The sequence below is a fragment of the Orcinus orca genome, chromosome 2 (assembly GCF_937001465.1).
Source record: "Orcinus orca chromosome 2, mOrcOrc1.1, whole genome shotgun sequence".
NCBI classification, from domain to species: Eukaryota; Metazoa; Chordata; class Mammalia; order Artiodactyla; family Delphinidae; genus Orcinus; species Orcinus orca.
In genome coordinates this window covers 153,158,142-153,180,250 of record NC_064560.1, presented here as the reverse complement: position 1 = coordinate 153,180,250, position 22,109 = coordinate 153,158,142, and the positions used below count along the sequence as shown (strand labels likewise).

The 22,109-nt window shown below is 39.3% G+C and overlaps 1 protein-coding gene across 2 annotated transcripts in view; it reads right to left on the bottom strand.

The window, feature by feature from the left end:
- The window catches only part of GNG2 (G protein subunit gamma 2), a 139,086-nt gene that overhangs the window by 6,579 nt on the left and 110,398 nt on the right, over nt 1-22,109 (bottom strand). For both annotated transcript variants that reach the window (XM_033416250.2, XM_033416249.2), the window contains one exon: nt 19,814-19,929. In XM_033416250.2, the coding sequence (XP_033272141.1) occupies nt 19,814-19,900 (87 nt within the window). In that variant the 5' untranslated portion in view covers nt 19,901-19,929. The remainder of the gene's footprint in view (nt 1-19,813; nt 19,930-22,109) is intronic.

The window sequence follows — 22,109 nt, the reverse complement described above, 5'->3', positions numbered from 1 at the left end:
GGCATGAACCCATGTCCCCTGCATTGGCAGGTGGACTCTCAACCACTGTGCCACCAGGGAAGCCCTGTCCATTTTTAAATCAGATTGCTTGTTTGCTATTAAGTTGTATGAATTCTTTACATTAACCCTTTATCAGATACAAGGTTTGACATTTTTCTCCCATTCCATAGTTTGCTTTTTCATTTTGTTGACTCTTTCTTTTAATGTGTGGAAGCTTTTTAGTTTCATGTAGTTGCACTTATTTATTTTTGCTTTTCTTGCATGTACTTTTGGTGTCATATCCAAGAAATCATTGCCAAGATCAATGTCAAGGAGCTTACCCTCTCTATGTTTTCTTCTAGGAGTTTAACACTTTTAGATCTTATATTGAAGTCTTTGATCCATTTTGAGTTAACTTTTGTGAGTAGGATAAGGCAGGGGTCCAGTTTCACTTTGCTGCATGTGATTATCCATTTTTCCCAACACCACTATTGAAGAGACTATCATTTTCCCATCAAGCACTCTGGTTCCTTTGTCAAATATTAGTTGATGGTACATGCTAGGGTTTATTTCTGGGTTCTTGATTCTGTTTCATTGTTTCATGTGTCTATTTTTTATGCCATACTGATTTTATTACTATAGCTTTGTAATATAGTTTGAAAACAGGGAGTGTAATGCCTCCAGCTTTGTTCCTCTTTCTCAGAATTGCTTTGGCTATTTGGAGTCTTTTGTGTTTCCATATGAATTTTTATGATTTATTTTTTTATTTCTGTGAAAACTTCCATTGGAATTTTGATAGAGATTGCATTGAATCTATAGATGGCTTTGGGTAATATGGACATTTTACAGATGTAGAGAAGAAACGTATGGACACCAAGGGGGGAAAGCCATGGGGGGGGGGGTGGTGTGATGAAATGGGCAATTGGGATTGACATGTATACACTGATGTGTATAAAATTGATGACTAATAAGAACCTGCTGTATAAAAAAATAAAATTAAAAAATTTAAAAAAAATTAATTCTTCTGACCCATAAACACAGGATATCTTTCCATTTATTTATGTCTTAATCTCTTTCATCAGAGTCTTATAATTTTTAGTGTACAGATCTTTCAACTCCTTGAGGAAATTTATTCCTAAGTATTTTATTTTTGAAGCTATTGTGAATGGAATTTTCTTTATTTCTTTTTCAGTTATTTCATTGTTAGTGTACAGAAACACAATTGATTTTTTATCCGGCTACTTTACTGAGTTCATTGATTAGCTCTAACAGGATTTTGTGGGTTTTCTTGGTGAAATTTTTAGGGTTTTCTCTATATAAGATCATCATCTACAAACAGAGACAATTTTATTTTTTTTGTTTCTATTTAAATATCTTTTATTTTTTCTTCCCTGATTGTTCTGGCTAGGACTTCCAGTACTATGTTAAATAGAGTCATGAGAGTGGGTAACCTTGTCCTATTTCTGATCTTACAGGAAAAGCTTTTAATCTTTTACCATTGAGTATGATGTCAGCTGTGGGCTTGATATATATATGGACTTTATTATGTTGAAGTACATTCCTTCTATACCCAATTTGTTGAGAGTTTTTATCATGAAACGGTGTTGTATTTTGTTAAATTTTCTTTCTGCATCTAAATGAGATGATCATATGATTTTTATCTTTCATTCTATTAATGTGATGTATCACATTTATTGACATGCATACATTGCACTATCCTTGTATCACAGGAATAAATCCCACTCGTTTGTGGTATATGATCCTTTTAATGTGCTGTTGAATTTGGTTTGCTAATATTTTGTTGAGAATTTTAGCATTCATATTCATCAGGGATATTGGTTTACAGTTTTCTTTTCTTGTAATGTCCTTATCTGGCTTTGGTATCAGGGTAATGCTGGCTTGTAAAATAGTTTGGAAGTGTTCCCTACTCTTCAATTTTTTGGAAGAATTTGAGAAGAACTGGCATTAATTTTTTAAATGTTTGGTAGAATTCACCAGGAAAGCCATCTGGTCCTGAGATTTTCTTTATTGGGAAATTTTTGATTATTGATTCAATTCCTTACTAGTAATTTGTCTGTTCAGATTTTCTATTTCTTTCTTTTTTTAAAATAATTTTAGATATTTATTTTTTATTTTTGGCTGCGTTGGGTCTTCATTGCTGTGTGTGGGCTTCCTCTAGTTGTGGAGAGTGGGAGCTACACTTCATTGTGGTGCACGGACTTCTCAATGTGGTGGCTTCTCTTTGTTGCAGAGCATGGGCTCTAGGCACACGGGCTTCAATAGTTGTGGCTCACGGGCTCTAGAGCACAGGCTCAGCAGTTGTGGCTCACGGGATTAGTTGCTCTGCGGCATGTGGGATCTTCCCAGATCAGGGCTTGAACCCATGTCTCCTGCATTAGCAGGTGGATTCTTAACCACTGCACCACAAGGGAAATCCCCAGATTTTTTATTTCTTAATGATTCAGTCTTGGTAGGTTATGTATTTCTAAAAACGTATCCATGTCTTTTAGGTTATCCAATTTGTTTCATGTGATTGTTCATAAGTAGTCTCAGGATCCTTTGTATTTCTGTGATATCAGTTGTAATGTCTCTTCTTTCATTTCCAATTTTACTTATTTGAGTCTTTTCTTTTTTTCTTAGTCTAGCTAAAGGTTTGTCAATTTTGTTCCATCTTTTCAAAAAACACAGCCCTTATGTTTGCTGATTTTTTCTGTTGTTTTTCTGGTCTCTATTTCATTTATTTCTGCTCTTTGTGTTTGCTTCCTTCTGGTAATTTTGTGCTTAAGCTATTTTTTTCTAGTTCCTTGAGGTATACAGTTAGGTTGTTTATTTGAAATCATTTTTAGTTTTTTCTTAATGTAGGTGTTTATCACTATAAACTTCCCTCTTAGAACTGCTTTTGCTGCATCCCATACATTTTGGTATGTTTTGTTTCCTCTTTTTGTTTGTTTCAAGATTTAAAAAAAATTATTTTTTGTATTTCTTCTTTGATCCATTGCTGATTATTCACAAGTGTGTTAATTTCTGCATATTGGTGAACTTCTCAGTTTTACTCCTGTTATTGATTTCTAGTTTCATACAATTGTGATTGGAAAAGATTTTTGGTATGATTTCAAGCTTCTTAAATTTGCCAAGACTTGTTTTATGACCTATCATTTGACCTATCCTAGAGAATGTTCCAAGTGCACTTAAGAAGAATGTATATTCTGTGGCTGTTGGATGCGATGTTCTGTATATGTTTGTTAGGTTAACTTGGTCTAAAGTATAGTTCAAGTTCAACATTTCCATATTGATTTTCTGTCTGGATGATCTATCCATTGTTGAAAGTGAGGTATTAAAATTCCCAGCTATGACTGTATTGTCTATTTCTCCCTTTAGGTCTGTTAATATTTGCTTAATGGTACTAATGGTTAATATTTGCTAAATAGGTACTCTGATTTTGGGTGTGTATATATTTATGATTATTGTAACCTTTTAATAAATTAACCTAGTTATTATATAATGACTTTCTTTGTCTCTTGTTACAAGTTTTGACTTAAATTCTCACTCTTTAATAGGTATTACATTGCTTATAAAAATATTTTTATTGTGTTTCTATTTTGTTCCAGACATTAAGTTTTCTTTATTGATCTACAAAATAATCCTGAGGTAGGAACTATTATCCTCCTTTTTTTTTTTTTTTTTTTTTTGCGGTACGCGGGCCTCTCACTGTTGTGGCCTCTCCCGTTGCGGAGTACAGGCTCTGGACGCGCAGGCTCAGCGGCCATGGCTCACGGGCCCAGCCGCTCCGCGGCATGTGGGATCTTCCCGGACCGGGGCACGAACCCGTGTCCCCTGCATTGGCAGGCGGACTCTCAACCACTGCGCCACCAGGGAAGCCCTATCCTCCTTTTATAGATGAAAAATTTAGGCTCAGTACATTGCATGAGTCGTTCAATGTCATATAGCAAAGTACACAGCAGAAGAAGAACTTGAATGTTAATGTTTTGCCATTAAGCCACAGCCATCTACATACAAACTACTCAAATGCAGGGGTAGTTCCAAAGGTTGATTGAAATTTTTTGTGCATCTTTATGAAATGGTATTATGACAGAACAAAAGGAAACAGCCTGTTCTTGTCTTAGCTCCTGTAAATGAAAGCAAAGAACAGACTTTCAGAATCTCAATTACCTCTTTTTTGTTTTGTTTTGTTTTTAATTGTTTGAGCTGTAGTCATTATTATGCCAAATGGGAGCTTAGCTGCAAGCAGCAGAGACTGGACAATAGTAATATGTAAAACTTACTTGTTAACAAGAGATCCAACAGTATCCCTACTCATCTGCAATGCTCACATACAAATATGTGGCAGAAACTCTCAAAATCTTTTTATGGTACAGGAAGTACTATACTGGGCAAAATTTAATAGCTTAGAGTTGCTCATATCTTGTATTTGAACACTTGACTCTGAACAATTTCCTTCTAAAAATATATCATGTGTTTTATCATGTTTCCTCAACTAGATTGCAATCTCCTGTGGGTGATGGTTCAATACAATGTCAGAATCCTAGCAGTAATTAGAACAATTGCTAATATTTATCTGCCCTTGCTACATGTCAGAACTGTGCTAACCACTTTACATACAGTATTTTATTTAATCCTTACAACAACATTATGGGTCACAAGCTATTATTATTATCCTCATTTTTAATATGTGAAGCTGAGGCTTCATTAGGTAAACATTTGCCCTAGTTCTCACAGCTCGTGAGTACCTGAGTCATGAGTCTCAGTGTTCTTGATTTATTCTTTATGAATGCTCTTTCTTTTGAACCCATAGCTTCATCCTTGTTCCTTACTTTTCAGTGAGTCACAGCAATAGTCTGCCTGGCAAATCTTCTTGCTTTCTAACTATCCTTGCTAACATTGTGCATACAGATTCTTTTACGTTTCACATTCCTAGGCCTAGTTCTTCCATGAAGATTTCACCAGTAACTTTAGGTAATCTCCCCTTTTCCATCCTGTTGATTCTTCCTACAAAATATCTCAAATTTGGGAGGTGATCAAGATGGCAGAGTAGGAGGACCTGGAACTTACCTCCCCCAACAAATACAACAAAAAAACACCTAAATGTGGAACAATTCTCACTGAAACCTAACTGGAAACTGGCAGAAAACTCCTGAACAACCAAGGCTGAAAGAAAGATGTACACGGAATTGGGTAGGAAGGGAAGAGAAGCAATCAGGTCAGGACCTGTGGCCCAGGGAGGGAACTCAGAAGAAAAGGGAGATTATAGGGGTAGAGATCCTGCCTGGGGAGTGAATGGTTCGAGCTACCTATTGTAGGCTCCAGTCCTGGGGTCTGGCACAGAGAAGACAATTGGAGGGCTGATTGGAGGGCTGGGGGGGACTAACACAAGGGCTGTGGGAAGCCCGGACTCTGTCTGCTTGTGAGGAATGCACATGCGTGCTTGATTTCTCCTGAGGCAGAGCGGAGAGGGCTGACAAACTGCGTGGGTGGCTGGCTGGTTTCCCATGTCTGCCTGGTGCTCTCCAGCTTGAGGAGTGAATGCTCCAGCCCTGTTTACTTCATGTCATAGCTCCACACTGGAGTGAGCGCTGCCATGACAGAAAGAACTCAGCTAAGAGACACAGAGGTGGCTCAGACCTGAAGCACTGTGTGAGCAGGGTGGGGGCAGCCATTACTGGCACTCGCACAGGCAATGCATCAGAAGCAGTCTGGGACTCTGTGGCTGGACCACTGCAGCTTGTACCCTGTCAGACGCTGAGAGATCAAGTGGGCCCCTCTTGCTCCAGCACTGCTCCCAAGGGTGCTGGTGCTGGGAAAGGGGAGAGTTCACACTTAAAGGGAACAGAGCCAGCTCAAACCTGACCCTCAGAGCTTCTGCTCCAGCAACTTGGGACCTGCCCGCACCCCAATTAGGGCAGTAACAGCCACTGAGCAGACAGGAAGCCCTGGCTCACACCTGGCTCTGGCCCTAGCCTCTCCACCTCCAGCCCCACCTCCTACCAAGGTGATAGCTGCCAGCACACCCTGAGGAAAGACATGACTTGTGTTCACGTCAAATCCAGCTCTCCCACCAAAGCCATTGAGTACATGCAGACTGTATAGGGATGCTCCCAGAAAAATATCTCAAATTTGTCCCCTTATTGTCACCTCTCTTGCAACTACCCTGGTCCAAGCCTCCATCTTCTTTTCCCACAATTACTGAAATAACCTCTTAAATAAAAAATTCCAAGGGATATTTTATAGACTGAATGTTTATTTCCCCCCCAGCCCCAATTCATATGTTGAAATCTAATCCCCAGTGTGATGGTGTTTGGAGTTGGGACCTTTGTAGGGTGACTAGGTCATGAGAGTAGAGCCCTCATGAATGGAATTAGTACTCTTATAAAAGAGACCCTGGAGAGCTCCCTTGCCCCTTTAACCATGTGAGGTCACAGAGAGAAGGTAGCCGTCTACAAATCAGGAAGCAGGCCCTTACTAGACACCACATATATTGACACCTTGATCTTGGACTTCTAGTCTCAGAACTGTGAGAAATAAATATCTGTTGTTCATAAGCCACCTAGTGTATGGCATTCTGTTATGGTAGCTCAAATGGACTAAGACAGGATCCATGAATAGAATGCAGGGTGTGGTCTGTTAAGTTCAATGATTTAAAAAAAATTACATCTTTATTTTCACTAACCTGAAATGGAAATCTAACATTTCTTTCCATTATAGATGTAGACAACACAATTAGCATTAACAGTTTCTGTGACTTAGTCACCAATAAAAATCAGATCTTTTCCATCACATTACAGTTACTGCAGATATCTCAACATTTATTAATGTTCTTTTGCTTTATAAGTATAGACCTACTATTACATCCTATATAATCAGTTAATAAAGAAGTATATATATTTAGCTGTACCACAAATGTTTTCTGATAAACTATATTTTAATATAATTCGTTTCCTTTGTAATTTAAAAGCATTATTCTGAGAAGGAGACCATATGCTTCGGCAGACAGCCAAACAGGTCTGGGGCACAAAAGATTTTAAGAATCTCAGTTGTAAATAACTTCTCTACTTTTACAATTGTGCCAGGAGTAGTACTCTCTGTACTACAGCTAGAAAGATATTTTAAAAATATAAATTGGCTCATATCACTCCCCTATTTAAAACTTTCAAGAGCTTCCCATTGTACTTTGTGGAAAGCCAAGACATCATAAAAGCAGCCTGTGGGTCCTGCTTACTTTGGGCCTGCCATCTCTCCAATTTCATGTTGTAGCATTTTTTTCCTCCCACACAGGTCTCCTCTCTCTAAGTTCGTCAAAGTTCCAAGTTCTTTTCTGCCTCAGAGCTTCACATATACAATTCCCTGGAATGGTCTTCTCCTCATCTCCTCACCAGGCTGGCTCCTTCTCTTCCTTCAGGGGTGAAATAGCATTCTTTGCAGAGTCTTTACTGACTACCTCATCCAATAATGACTTTCATCATTAGTCTCTTTCAGAGCATCCCATTCTTTTCCTTCACACAAAAACATTTATTACAATTTATAATTACAACCATTGTTTATTTATTTGATGTTTGATGTTTCCCTTTTGGCATTCTGCTCTACGAAGGCAACAATCATATCTATTTTATTCACGACTGTGTCATCAGTGCCAGCACATAGGAAACACTCAAATAATTGCTGAAGAAGTTCTCAAATACAAGCTTAATCAACAAATATTCCATTCACCTAATATTTACTGAGTACCTAATTGCCAGTCACAGTTCTGGGGGATTGGCATAATCAGGGAACAAAATAAACAAAGCTTCCTGTCCTTGTGGAACTTATGCAGTATTCTAGACTTCCAATTCTGATGATGATGGAGGAACAGCAACCAATTAGACCCTCCTGCTTTAACTTAAAAACTGAAAAAAAAATATGTGAACAAATGTTTTTTAAATAGTAGAGAACAGGCAGCAGAGGACAGTGATCCCTGAGAGAAGGGAGGCAAGAAAAGCCCCAAGAATGTTTCAGCAGTACTGCTTGAAAATGGTTTCTAGGCCACAGCACAGGGAGGAGCTATGCAAACAGATTTCATGAACCTCCTTGAGTTGAGGAGAGAGTGACAGAGAAGAAAGAGCTACACACTTACACAAACAAAGAGAAAGAGAGAGAGAGAGAGAGAGAGAGAGAGAGTAAGAGAGCAATCTGGAGGCCTCCAGAGGATTCCTTTTGAGTCTTTAGCTAATTACTGATCAGCACATATGTGGGAGAAAACTTCTTGAGGCTGTGCAAAGAATTTCAGAAAGGATCAAGTGCAATAATCCCTGGTGATCACACAGGGCTGGAATAGTTTGTGTTTCTAATGGCTAGAGTACATAGATCACATAACACATAGGGGATTAAGTAGAGTCTTAAAAAGGGTGTGTTCAGTAGTGGTGCCAAGTAGGCCTTGGTTAAAGGCTGTTGTGGACCCTATCAAAGTTTAAAAGTAAGCCTTGAATAGATCAAAATGTTTCCAAATAACTTAATTGGACCACAGAACAAAACCCCCAAATATTTAAAGAAACAAGAAATTTCAGTTTGCCACAAAATAAAATTCACAATGTCTGGAATCCAAAAAAAAAAAAAAAAAATCCAGACATACAAATAAGTAGGGGGAATAAATCTATCCCATAATGAGGAGAAAAATTAATCCAAATTGATTAATCTCATAATGAGGAGAAAAAGACCCAGAACTGACATAGATGATAAAATTACTAGATAAGGATGCTGTTAAAACAGCTATTGTAAATATTTTCTATATAATCAAGAAAATAGAGGAAAGCAAAATAGGATTAAAAGAGACATGGAAGATATTAAAATGGCCCAAATCAAATTTCTAGAGATAAAAAACACACTGAATGGAATTAGCACCTGATTAGACATTGCAGAAGAAAAGATTAGTGAACTTGAAGACAATAATGGGAACTCTCCAAAGTGAAGCACAGAGAGAAAACAGACTGAAAACAACAACAACCCCCCCCCAATACAAAAAACAACCCCCTGGAAAAAAATCCCGGAACACACTGAGCTAGGAGACAACTTCAAGTGGCCTAATATATATATAATTGGAGTCTCTGAGGAGAGGAGAAAGATGGTATGTGGATGAGAGGAAAGAAAAAATATTTGAAGACTTAATAACTGAAAATTTCCAAATTTGATAAAAACTACAAACCCACAGGTTTAAGTAACTCAACAAAATCCAAATGAAAAAATATGAATCAAACTACACCAATGCACAGCGTAATCAAATTGCTTATATAGTATTTGAGTAGGAGGATGGAGAGAAGAAAATGAAACATAATAAATAGCTATAGAGAATGTTAGATGGTAGTAAGTTTTATAAGAAAATGAAAAGTAGAGAAGGGTAAAAGGGATTAAGAGTGTATATACGGGTGGGGTTCATGGAAGACAGGTTGCAATAGTTAGGCTTAATTGAGAAGGTAATCAATCTTTGAGTAAAAACTTATACAATAAAGCTTATGGTAAGAGAAATGGGGAGCCATTGACATATTTTAAAGAAGCATTCTGGATGCTGTGTTGAGAATAGGACTCTATGGGAGTAAGGGTAGAAGTGGAGATTCCTGGAGACTATTGCTGTAATCTAAGTGAGAGGTGACAGTGGTTCAGAACAGAGAAATAGCAGCAGAGGTGGTGATGAGAAGTATAATTCTGGATAAACAGCACTTGAATCTAGAATCACAGGATTTTATGATGGATTAGAGATAGTGTGTGAATAAAAAATAAGAACTAAGGATAACTCTAAGTTTTTGGACTGATCTAATGGAAAGATGGAGTTGCCATCATTTCAGCTGCAGGGAGAGAAGATTTGGGGAGGAAGACTGGGAATTCAGTTTTAGAAAGGTTGAAATTGAAACATTTGTTAATGAGATATACAATGCTGGAGTTAGAAGCAAGATTTAGACTAGAGACATAAATTTGGGACTTGAGGCCATACAGATGGTACATAAAGCCTTGGGAATGAGCAAGATCACCAAAGGAGTACATTTAGATAGAAAAAAGAGGAACAAGGATTGAACCTGGAACAACTTCAATGTAAGAAGTTGGGGAGCCTAAGAGGAACAGCAAAGGAAATTTAAAAGGAGTAGCTTGTGACAGTGGGGAGTACTGAGAGCCAAATGAAGAAAGTGCTTCAAGGCATAAGGAATCATCAACCATGTCAATAGGTCAAGTGAGATGAAAACTGAGAACTGACTACTAGATTTAGCAATTTGAAGTCATTGGTGACCTTGATGAGAGAAGTTTCAGTGGAATGGTGGAGTGAAATGGGTGTAGAGCAAATGGGGCCGCCTCCTCCCTCTTCTTTATGAACAATTCAATCTTAAAGGCTTAGGGTAGGACCAAGCAAGGTATTATAGTTTCTACACTAGGTCAGGGGCCCGTGATGGGTTGTCAGAGCTGGAGCAATGTGAGGAGAGCATCTGTGCAGGGGGCAGCCTGGTGAGGCGTATGGGAGCCCAAGTGGGATGTGAAGGTATCTGCATCAGGCAGAGAGGTTATGGAGTGGGAGCTTGGTTCCATACATGGGAGTTGATCAAATAAGGATAAGGGGAGCCAGGTTTCTCACCAACAGTGAGGGGAGTTACAAATATGGAAAGTAGAAAGCTGGAATGAACCCTGTGGTGTAGGATAGGACCCGGTAGTGTCGATGTGAACTCATGGTTACCTATACACATATGTACAGATAAAGAAATATAGATGTAAAAGTGTGTGTGTGTGTGCGTGCACACACATGTCCTTGTGTGCATGTGTGTATGAATTCTCTAGCTCTGTCCACTGAGAGGACCCAGGAGCAGCAACTCTTCAGCAATGAGCACACTTAGCATTGAGATCTTGATTTCTAAATACCATTCTCAAGGGAACTAGTGCTCTTGGAGAAAAGAATGATTCCAGGGCTGGGCCAGGGAAATAACAAGAGGACCCTAGAGAATTTTTTGTGTTGAAAACTAAGGAAGTACTCAAAGAATGAGGGAGACATTTCAAAGGACACAGTAGCCAATGATTTAGCCTGTGCCAATTTAAACATAAAAAAATTAATGATGACAGTATCAGATTATAAATCATTCAATAAAAGAGGAAACCACAAGTGCATAATAAATTTAAAAAAATAGAATGTTTGATGAGGAATGGGATAGTTATATAGCCTCAAGATCCTTCCCTCAAATTCCAAATATTTCTTAACTACAAAGGAAAAAAGAATACCTTTACATGGAGAAACCTGGAAGACACCACCTTAATCAAGTACTTAAGGTTAATATCACCAGTGACACCCCATCAGTTCTCTGCTATTAATGTTTTGTTACTTTAATTAAATCATAAAGAAACAGCAGACACCCCATCAGTGACACCCCATCAGTTCTCTGCTATTAATGTTTTGTTACTTTAATTAAATCATAAAGAAACAGCAGACAAACCTAAATTGAGTGACATTCTATAAAATAATGGCCTATAATCTTAAAAACTGTCAAGGTCATAAGAGTCAAGGAAGTCTACGGAACTGTGCCTGACAGGACAGCTAAATGCAACCCATGATTCTGAACTGGGTTCTTTTGCTCAAAGGGACATTATTGGGATGATTTGCAATACTTAAATGGGGTCTGAGGAGTAGAAGGTAGTGATGTATCAATGTTAATTATGCATGATGACTATATTATGATTATGTAGAAGAATGTTTTTACTTGTAGGAAATATTAAAGTATCCAGAGGTGATAGGGCACCTGTTAACAACTTTTCTCAAATGGTTCAGGGAAAAACAAAATTCTTTGCCTTGTATTTGAAACTCTTCTGTACCTTTGAGGTTATTTCTGGAGTAAAAATATTTTTTCTAAAGAAAGGGAAAAGAGATATTAGAAACAGTGAATATGGACAACTTTCTCAAGAAGTTACGTTGCAAAGCAGAGCAAACAAATGAGGCAGTTGCTGGAGAAGGAAACGGGAGGTTCAAGAGAAGAAATTTAAATTTTATTTAAGATGGAGAAATAACACTATGTTTGAATGTTGTTGGAAAGGATGAAATAGAGAACCCAAACTGGTGATTCAGAATGGGCAGTGAACTGCTGGAGCGCGTTCCTGATGAGGGAGATGAGATCTGATGTGCAGTGAAGGAATTTACTTTTGATAAGAGCAAGGATCTTCCTGGATTGACAACTGCTGAAACCCAGCTACCCAGCAACCTCACCAAACTAGACTGGGGCTGAGAACCAGGGAGTAAGGGGAGGGGGACTCTAGACAGTCCCAATAAAAGCCACCAGATTGTGATTTTAGGTTCTGAAAAAATAGGAACCCATTCTAGGCAAATGCCCTGACAGCTTTAAGAAGAAGTAGTTGCCAGTAAGGATAAAAACCAGACCCAAGAATTTAAATGGTGAGTAAGTCTATAGCTCTGTCTTCATTACATCCTGAAATTGAAACACATCTTAAAATTAATGTTGCAAAATGCTTGCAAGCCACCAGACCAACAAGCACTGATAGGTCGTCACTGCCTATGCACATGGGAAGTTGCCTGTGTGTTAAGGGTATCAGTCATTCAATCACTCCTTCAGTTGAGTTGCCTGCACTAATGGAGCCATCAAGGGTTGACAACTTTAAATTGATGCTTAAAAGGACTTGAAAGATCACGCTGGGACGGAGGCTTAGAATGAGAAGTTATTGTGAACATCGAACATTGCCTGCCACAAGCCTGGCAAGATAGCTGAAGGCAAAAGAAACTGCCACACCTCTGGGAAGAGATCATAAGATTTTCACACTAGGAGCGATTGACCTGATATTTGTCTAGAAAGATCTTTTTACTCAGGTCAAAAGCTGCTGGCTACTTTAAAGTCTTTATTTTTCTTTGAATCATTAATATGTAATTCAAGTAAGGGAAAATTAAAACATCTAGTTTGATCCTTAGTAAATGCAGAAGAAACATCCGTATTCTTTGCTATGCCTTGGAATTATACTGAAAATACAACAGGTGGAATGGTCAGCAAGATTAGTCATGCCAGAAATGGAAAGCACCATATCACCATGATGTCCTACATCACCAGGTGCCCGTATCACTGCTGGCGGCCAAAGGTGAGCCTAAAGGATCTCTCCACTATGATTGTGAAAAGCACCCAGGATCAAACTTTGACTGTGATATAGAGAAAGTATAATTGTATGGATAAATATCTACTATTTTAAATTTGTAAAATAAAGTGAATATTCTAAATTATCTTGCCCTCCCTGTTCCTCCAAGGAGATATTAAACTGATGATACACATCAATAGGATTTTTTTAAAAAAGGAAATAGAAGAATTAATTTTCAAAACAAGCATCAAGAAAAGTACATGATGGGCTTCCCTGGTGGCGCAGTGGTTGGGAGTCCGCCTGCCGATGCAGGGGACACGGGTTCGTGCCCCGGTCCGGGAGGATCCCACATGCCGCGGAGCAGCTGGGCCCGTGGGCCATGGCCGCTGAGCCTGTGCGTCCGGAGCCTGCGCTCCGCAACGGGAGAGGCCACAGCGGTGGGGGGCCCGCGAACCGCAAAAAAAAAAAAAAAGAAAGAAAAGTACATGATATTTAATTGATAAATCTCAATAAAGAAAAGACATTCAAAATTATCATCCAAAATAGTTATGTTTTTTAAGAAGGGAGAACTTTATCTGGCCTGAAAACTAGGCTATTCAGAAAACTACATTTCCTAGGGATTTTGAATTATCAAGCTTTAACAGTATTGCTTCTCTAGCTCCTAGGTATAATGCACAAGGCTAAGAATATACTTGGTGCTTAACAAATATCTACTGAATTTTAAAAATTATATCAACCCTCACAAAAATGAAGTTTTATGCTCAATTATGCCTGGGTTCAAATTAAATTTTTTGCTCCACTTTCAGCAAATCAAATGAATTAGGACTGGATATCTTTGAACACAGCCTTTTCCTCTATAAGTCCTAGACATACTATACCTATTTTATTAACCCTGAAAATACTCTCAATTGGCCTATAAGGAAGGTTGAATCTTACTGTTTCTAATAAGTTGAATGCAAGCATTTTAGGGAAGAGATGTTAAAACTTTCAATTCAAATGCTGGAAAAGTATTTGAAAAGTCCCAAACCTAAGATGTCTGTCCACTCTCTAGAATGAAGCATGATGTCTACCTGGCTTGTTTCTCACTACAGCTTTCCCTGAAGTTCAGTTCCAATGTATTATGAGTCAATTGTCAGAAAGATGATTTACTTATTAGAAACGTTTATATTTGGTTCCATAATTACACATATTCGTCAGTTATGAAAATCGGTCTGTTCTTTTTATGTTGAACTGTTTTCGAAAGAAGGTATACTATAAATGCTGGCTACTTATAATCATACATTTGACATGAAACAATTTACTGTCTTAAAATGATCAATTATGCCCTTCTTGTTGGTATTTCACTGAATTTTATCCTGTTACAATGAGTTTTATTTGGCCAGTGACATCATGCTTGGAATTTCCCAAACTATAAATGTAATTGGAAATGTCATGCAAAATATAGTTCCTAATGTCTTGTTATATGACACTCTTAGTCTGTGAACTTAAAGCTATCCACTAACAAAAATGTTTTCTGACTGCCTGCATATCTCATCACCAAGAAGTAGACAACAATGTCTTTGACATTGAGGACTGTGTAGTCTAGTTTGAAAAATTATCTGATGAAGGTAAAATTATTTAGTAAATTGACTAGTAAGTAGGATCAGAATGGAAAAGGAGATTCATGAACAAGTGGGGATTTAAGCTGACCTGTAAGAGAGGAGTAGGATTTGGATGATGCCCTAGTCTAGCTGGGCTGCCGTAATAAAATACCAAAAATGGGTGGATTGTAAACAACAGAAATTGATTTCTCAGAGCTCTGGAGGATGTAACGTCTAAGATCAAGGTGCCAGCAGATTTAGTGTCTGTTGAGGGTCTTGCTTCCTGGTTCATAGATGCCCGTGTTCTTGCTGTAACCTCACATGGTAGACGGGGCAAGGGAGTTCTCTGAGTCTTTATAAGGGCACTAATTCCATTCCGGAGGGCTCTGCCTTCATGACCCAATCACTTCCCAAAGGCCCCACCTCCAAATACTATTCCATTGGGTGTTAGGATTTTAACATATGAATTTTTGGGAGGGACACAAACATTAGGTCTACAGGACATAGGAAAAGAATAAGAGGAAGGGTGTTCTCAGTGAGGGATCCAGAATAACCAGAAAGATGGGAATCTGCATAGCATATTCTTGAGATAGTGAGAAGAGCCAGTTGGAAAGGTCTATCGGAACCATTTGGGAGAAATGAGAAATAAATTTGACATTTTTATGTGCAAGTTAAAGAGCATCCAACTAGATAAGAAGCAATCATTTCACCCAGGCTCCTGGCCTTGGCTTTTTTGCACGTACATCTACATTATTCATGATGTCAACAACACCCTCTGTTAAAGGGCATTCTTCTAGCTTACAATGATTCTCACTCCTCCTTAACTATCTGTCCCCTTCCCAACCATATGGGTGGGTTAGTTCCTAGGAGCCATGTTTGTGCAACGTGGTTCAATTCTAGCATCAGTTGATTGAAGCTGCATGGCTCATCCTTGATAGAACAAATATACCACTCTAGGAATATGGGAGTGAGACTAAAAGGGTTGACATGAATCTATCTCTTTCTTCATGGAGCTGAAAGTATGACATGTGATCCTCAGAGCCATGGGCAGCCACCTTGTGTCTGCCATATGGAACAGGCAGCTGAGAAATCTATTCCTCTCAGGAAAAGAAAGAGGCAGCTATACAGGGAGAAACAGAGGCATATCACAGAGCACTTGCAGTTCCCGCTGGCCTTCCAGCTCTCACTTCCCCTGCTTAATCAACTACATTTCTGCTCTTAGATTCTGAGACGCCCTGTATCTTTTATAATCGATCCCTTCTTTCTGCTTAAGTCAGCTTGGGTTAGGTTTCTCTTATTAGAAACCCAGAGTCCTAACATAATGATGAATAAATAGATTTAACTGAAGTCCTACTGTCCTTTGCTTTTACACATGCTCTCTCAACTTGCGCTCTCAGGACAAGCTTTCTTTCACTGGCCTTTGCTCGACAGCAGTGTATCTTGTTGTTTTGTACATCTGAGTGTCACAGTGTCCACAACCTCTCTCTGCTCCTTTCCCCAGAGCCCTTCCCAGCTTTCTTTGGTTTCTCTTTCCTTTCTCTCCTTGAATGAAATGCTAACAAAGAAACACAGAGAGGCTGGGAGTATCATTTATATATGCCTGAGGCTTATGAACAGATAATGGGTTCATCAGTCCAAATCTCTCAGGATCTGTGATGCAAAGGGATAGGAAACAAGAAGGTTTAAAAATGAATATGTTATTCAGACCCTCTCAAGGTAGGGCCTCTCCAGGTTATTCTGGAGGCCACAGGAGGGATAAGGCCACCCCCGCTTAAGGGACCTTTGACAGCTCCAGTGTCAGCTGTGTCCCCTTTTCCTTGTTCCTTTTTTTAAAAAAATTATTATTTATTTTGGCTGCACTGAGTCTTACTTGTGGCACATGGGATCTTTAGCTGTGGACTTCTTAGTTGTGTGACATGCGGACTCTTAGTTGCGGCATGCATGCAGGATCTAGTTCCCCAACCAGGGGTAGACCCTGGGCCCCCTGCATTGGGAGCACAGAGTCTTACCCACTGGACTACCAGGGAAGGCCCTCCTTTTCCTTGTTCCTTGTTGCCTCAGCTGTACTAGGCTCTGCCAGATGGACATAAAGCCACTGCCACCTTTATAGCTTGAAGAGGTCACTACTCTAATTGGAAAATCAGAAACCTGAGATCTTCAGAGAGAAGCCCCTTCTTGCTGACGGGATCATGTACCAAAAGTAGGTGGAGAAGCCTGACCACTCAGAAGCCTGGAAGGGACTCCAAAAGGCAAGCCCTAAACCAGCTGGCTGCCAACAGTGTCAACACAGTCGCAGTTTTACCCAAGAGCTAAACTAAAAATAATCTGACACTTCACCACAGCATGCCTGCCTGGCTCTGATGCGCAGAACAAATGCTGAGATACAGGCTGCCACTGCATTTCCAACAATTTCAGGTCTAATGACGTCAAGAGGAATTCAGAGATATGAAAGTGACGACCATGTAGGAAGGCAGTCACTCATTGTTCAGCTCATCAGGCTAATGCTTTGTCGCTCTAGAACAGATAGTGATTTATTTGGTGTCTTCAGAAGCAGTATTCAAAGGGAATCAGGGTGTGGTGTTGACCTCTTTCTCATGGTATTTGGTGATTATGCTTTTTGGATATCTTATTTGTGTTAATGATAGGTCCTGTTCATTTTTTGGGCAACCTCTTACCAGACTAGGAGATCCTTGAGAGCAAGAATCGTGTCTTCTTTTTCATCTAGCTCTATACCTCTATAGAGCTATAGAGATCTGACAAGGCCTGGCGATTTAGAAAGCTCTCAATAAAATATTTATTGGTTAAAGGAATAAATGAATAACCGAAAAATAGCAAAAATCCAACCTAATGATGAAGGTTTGGGAAAGTGTCTTAAAGGATATAATGACTGAGTCTTCAAGGAGTCACTGGAGTTGGTAAAGCAGAAACGTAGAGAGGAGGAGAGTGAATGTTAAAGGCATTTGAAATAGCCATCAAGGGAATTAAAAATGGTTCAATATAGCATGTGGGTGAGAGGAAGGGGATGAAGCCGAAAAGTGGGGCAGGGGCTTTGCTATCGAGTTTGAATTTCATTTTCCAGGTGATGGGAATCATGAAAAGATCTTCAGTAAGAGAGGAACCTAATGAGGTTTTCTTGTAGAAAGCTGTCTGTGGCCACATGGAGAGTAAGCGACGGCAGGGATGGAGATGGGGTTGAGACGGGATTGCAAAGATCAGCTAAGAGCACCTTTCAATCAGTAATTCAGGTGAGAGGTGATGAAGGTCTGACCTATGGCTGAAAAGGTTTGGTTTTGTCCTGTTCTTCCCACTGTCAGCTTTTCATCACCACCAACACCATCACACCCTCCTTCAGGATGTGGGCCTGGGGATGCTGAGTAGTAACAGAAAATGCCAACCACAGCACTGCTTTTCAAACACTTTTTTCTTCGTTGGGCCACGCCAAAAGGCAAGGTGGCATTTTCCAGAAGGTCCATGGGCAGAACCAAAAACAAACAAAGAACCGAATGACTCTTTTTGGTGCCACAATCTTTGGGCCACCTCACTTCTCTCAGCAGGTACTGTGCGCACTTGCCATATTATACTTTTTTTAAGAAAGGAAATAAAAAAAGAAGAGGCAAAAAAGGAGAAGAGGAAGGTAAAAAAATGCACAAGACAGATAGTGAAGACCCTTTATCATATTCATAAATAAAGAATTAAAGTTATTGCAAGAAAGAAGCTGTTTACATGTTGTGGTCCATTACCAGGACTTGAATTTTACAAAGCAGATTCAGGATAGATGGAAATTTGCTCAGTTTACTTATGGAGGAAGACCAGCTCTCCCTTCATGCTCTATCCCAGACCTGATGGGAGTTGCAAGGAGTAAACCCCTTCCTATAGGACCATGGTTCCCAACCTTAACTATACATTGAAATTAACTGATAATTAAAAGAAATACTGCTGCCTGAATCATACCCTAATAGACTCTAATTTAATTGGTCTACAGTGTGGTCTTAGAATTGGTCCTTTTATAAAATTCCCTGGGTGATATGAATATACAGGTGGGCTGAGAACCACGGCTATACACCAGCGGTCAGCAAAGTTTTTCTCTAAAAGTCCAGAGAGTAAAAATTTTAGGCTTTGTGGGCCACAGGGTCTCTGCTGCAACTACTCTACCCTGCTGTAGTGTGAAAGTAGCCACAGACAGTATGTAAACGAATGGGTGGGGTTGTGTTCTAATAAAGCTTTATTGAGAAAAACAGTCATTGGGCTGGACTTGGCTCGTGAGCCATAATTTATTGACCCTCGTTTTAGAATCACATTCCAAAGGATGGCTGGATTGTTCAGATTGCTAAGTCAGGTATGGACGAATCTTCCAGTTTAAAAAAGGTATCTGAAAGAATGTTCTAATTTTAGTAAAATGAGATATGTTGCTGAGTTCCATTTCATAAAATGCTCAGGTCTTCTGGGAAAGTGAAGCTTTGATAGTTGACATAAATTTACTTTACTACCCTACAGTAGCTATCTGTGTGGGTTAATTTACATTGAAAATCTGCCAACAAAAGGTTTAAAGTCCTGGCTTAATATGTTAGGTCCGACTTAAGGCAAAGCTGTCAGGTTAGATCTGGGGAGTGAGAGAAAGAAAGAAGTGGAGTATTAAGTTCCATGAAACCTCTATGCTGTTTGACTTCTCAGGGAGACCACATGTGGTTTTTGCGTTCTGAAGAAAAAAACTCCAGTAAGGTATAAAGAAGAAAAAAAATAACAGGCAGTGGTGGATAGAAGGATTAGACATGAAGATAGACACTAAAAATTAGAACTGACATAAGGACAGAAAAAATTAAACCCAAGTGAGAAGGGGGTCTTTACAAGGTCAGAGAAATGAACTGGTAGATTTCTATGTTTTATGGGTTTTCCAAATCCCTTGACTAGAATTCAGCCATGAGCCGAAGTTTTGTTTTGACGTCCACATAGAGAACCAGTTTTAATTTATACTATCATTTTATTCTGGAGAAATCCAGAAAAGGCAAAGACACATTAGAAAAATGAACTTCTGCCTAACCATTAAGTTTCTCTTCCACCGTCACTGGTTTCATCACTCTCCACAGAAAAGTAGCCAAATGACACATGGCTGCAAGTCACGCTCCTGACAATCAAGGCTCGCTGGGCTGTGTGGGTTACGCCATCCTTACCTTTATCCTATCGATGTTGGCTTCCATCTTCAGCTGTTCTACCAGTTTCCTGGCTTGAGCTATGCTGGCGGTGTTGTTGCTGGCCATTGGAATGCTGGGTGGGTTTTTCAGACACACTGGGAAAGAAAACAAGAAGGAAAAATGCATCAGAGAATTCTCCAGCTGCCAAATGTGCAGATTCATCATAGCTGGGGGATCCCCCCCAAAATGGCTATAGTCAGGCTAGGCTCCTCCAGCCATCTACATCCCCAATCCAGCACTGAGTCTGAGTGGCAGGCAGGCCAGAAGATGAGGTTTGCTTTTCCAACTCCCTACCTCTGCCCTTCCATCCTTCTTTGGGGGGGAAAAACAAGAAGAAAGTTCATCAAATCAGATAAGATATGCTGCCACATTAAGAAAGCTAGTTATTAAATTTATGTCAATTTATGAAATAAGTTCAAAATGGTAAGGGTGACAGTATGCATAATTACGGTTGTTATTTATTGGGTACTGCCATTGTTAGATACTGTGTTAAGTGCCCTCAGAGGATGAGGAATGAAAGGTGAGCAGAGGCAGGAATGGTAAATTATATAATCCCTAAGGACTAAAAACACTATGTTTACAATGTTCTCTTGATGGGCTCAAATGCTGACTCTCTGGTTAACTGTAAGCACCTCAGTCTATTATACTGCAGAGACACTGCAACAGGACTTGTGGCTTTTTTGTGTTATTTATCCAACACGGTCTATTTGAAATATGGCTTGATTCACAACCAATTACTTTACTCATAATTCTTCAGGAACAAACTATAATGTCAAGGGGTAGGCGTTGCTATGTCTAAATTGTTACTTGCATCGATGAGTAGACCAGTGGTATTCTAAATTAAGTACAACAGACTTAATACTTTTATGAATATGGAATGGAACATAAATGTTTAGAGAGTGGAGTTCTGTACCTATGTAGATGGTGAGATGGTTTCTTTGTCTCTGGCTCTACCAGACCCACTCCCATCCTTGTCCCCTAATCCCTTCAAGTCCTATCCCAATTTCATTTCTCTTCTAATGATTTCTTGACCCACCATCTCACTTTATTCTTGTTGTTCATCTCAGAAAGTATCCTATTTATTTTCAGTGCCCATTTCCCCCACATTCTCATCAGGTCTTGCTCCATGTCAAGGTGCCATATACTATTTCAGGGCCGTCGATGTAAATTTGCCCCTTGAGGTCACTGACACCCAATAGTGAAGGAATGTCTGAGAGCTGCAATTTAACTAGAGTGCACGACCCAAGAAATGAGAAACATTAAACACTGCTTCAGTCACCACCAGTCATATCTTGTTCTGAAGACATTATATTAAAAACCGTGACTTCTAGTAGCTTTGGGGAATATTTTTATCTAGGGATAAGGTAGGATCAGGCTACTACCTCAAAAAGGAAAGAGGACACATAGAAAACCTACAGAAAGAAAAATAACCCATAATAAGTTCAGTACATAGGTTTTTACATATCCATGAAAATCAAGAAAATTTTTATTTTAATTACCAAAAAAGCAAAAGTCTATAAATTATCTTCTTTGGTTCTTATTTCTTGACATTTAACTCTCTGTAAACAAAGAGGTCCCTTCGTGGATAGTGTTATTTTATAAAGAATACTGCAAAAGCCAGCCCAACAACATTTATAGTATAAATTGGAGGATAGTACACTGTTCCCTCAATTTATTTTCAAAGGGTTTGGAGACAATAAAATGGGAAGGAAGACTGAAAGAATTTTGAAGCCACAAAGATCTCCGAACTCTACTTTCAAATGCTTGAAGATCAAGGGAGGGATCCTGCATGCAAAAACAAACAAACAAAAAAGGAGGCTTTAACAACAACTGCGATTTCATCAGCATGGTTAGGGACCTAATCGTCTTAGCCCCACAGGGAAATTATGTGCCCCCAAATCAAATGGACATCCACCAGCCTTGCAAAACTTCACAGGGCCAAGATGGAGTATTGACTTATCCAGTAGAGTAGCCTAACTCTTCCAGTGATCCAAAGTGGAAGGAGCCCTGGTCTACAGGCCTCTGGACACTGTTCTGTAAAGTTCATGTTTCCTCCAAACTAGAACTTATCACACTAGAATACAGACTATCACAGAATTTCCAAATCCTCATTGGGCCTGAGGGACCTCTGAGAGTCTGGTCAGCTATTCTTCTGCCCTTGAATCTAAACCAGATAACATAGTAACCTGTGGCAGAGACCACTGCTTGCTCCCAATACCCCTTTTCCTCTTCTTCATTAGTGATAACAATTTTTTTTTTCTTTTTAACAGAGACC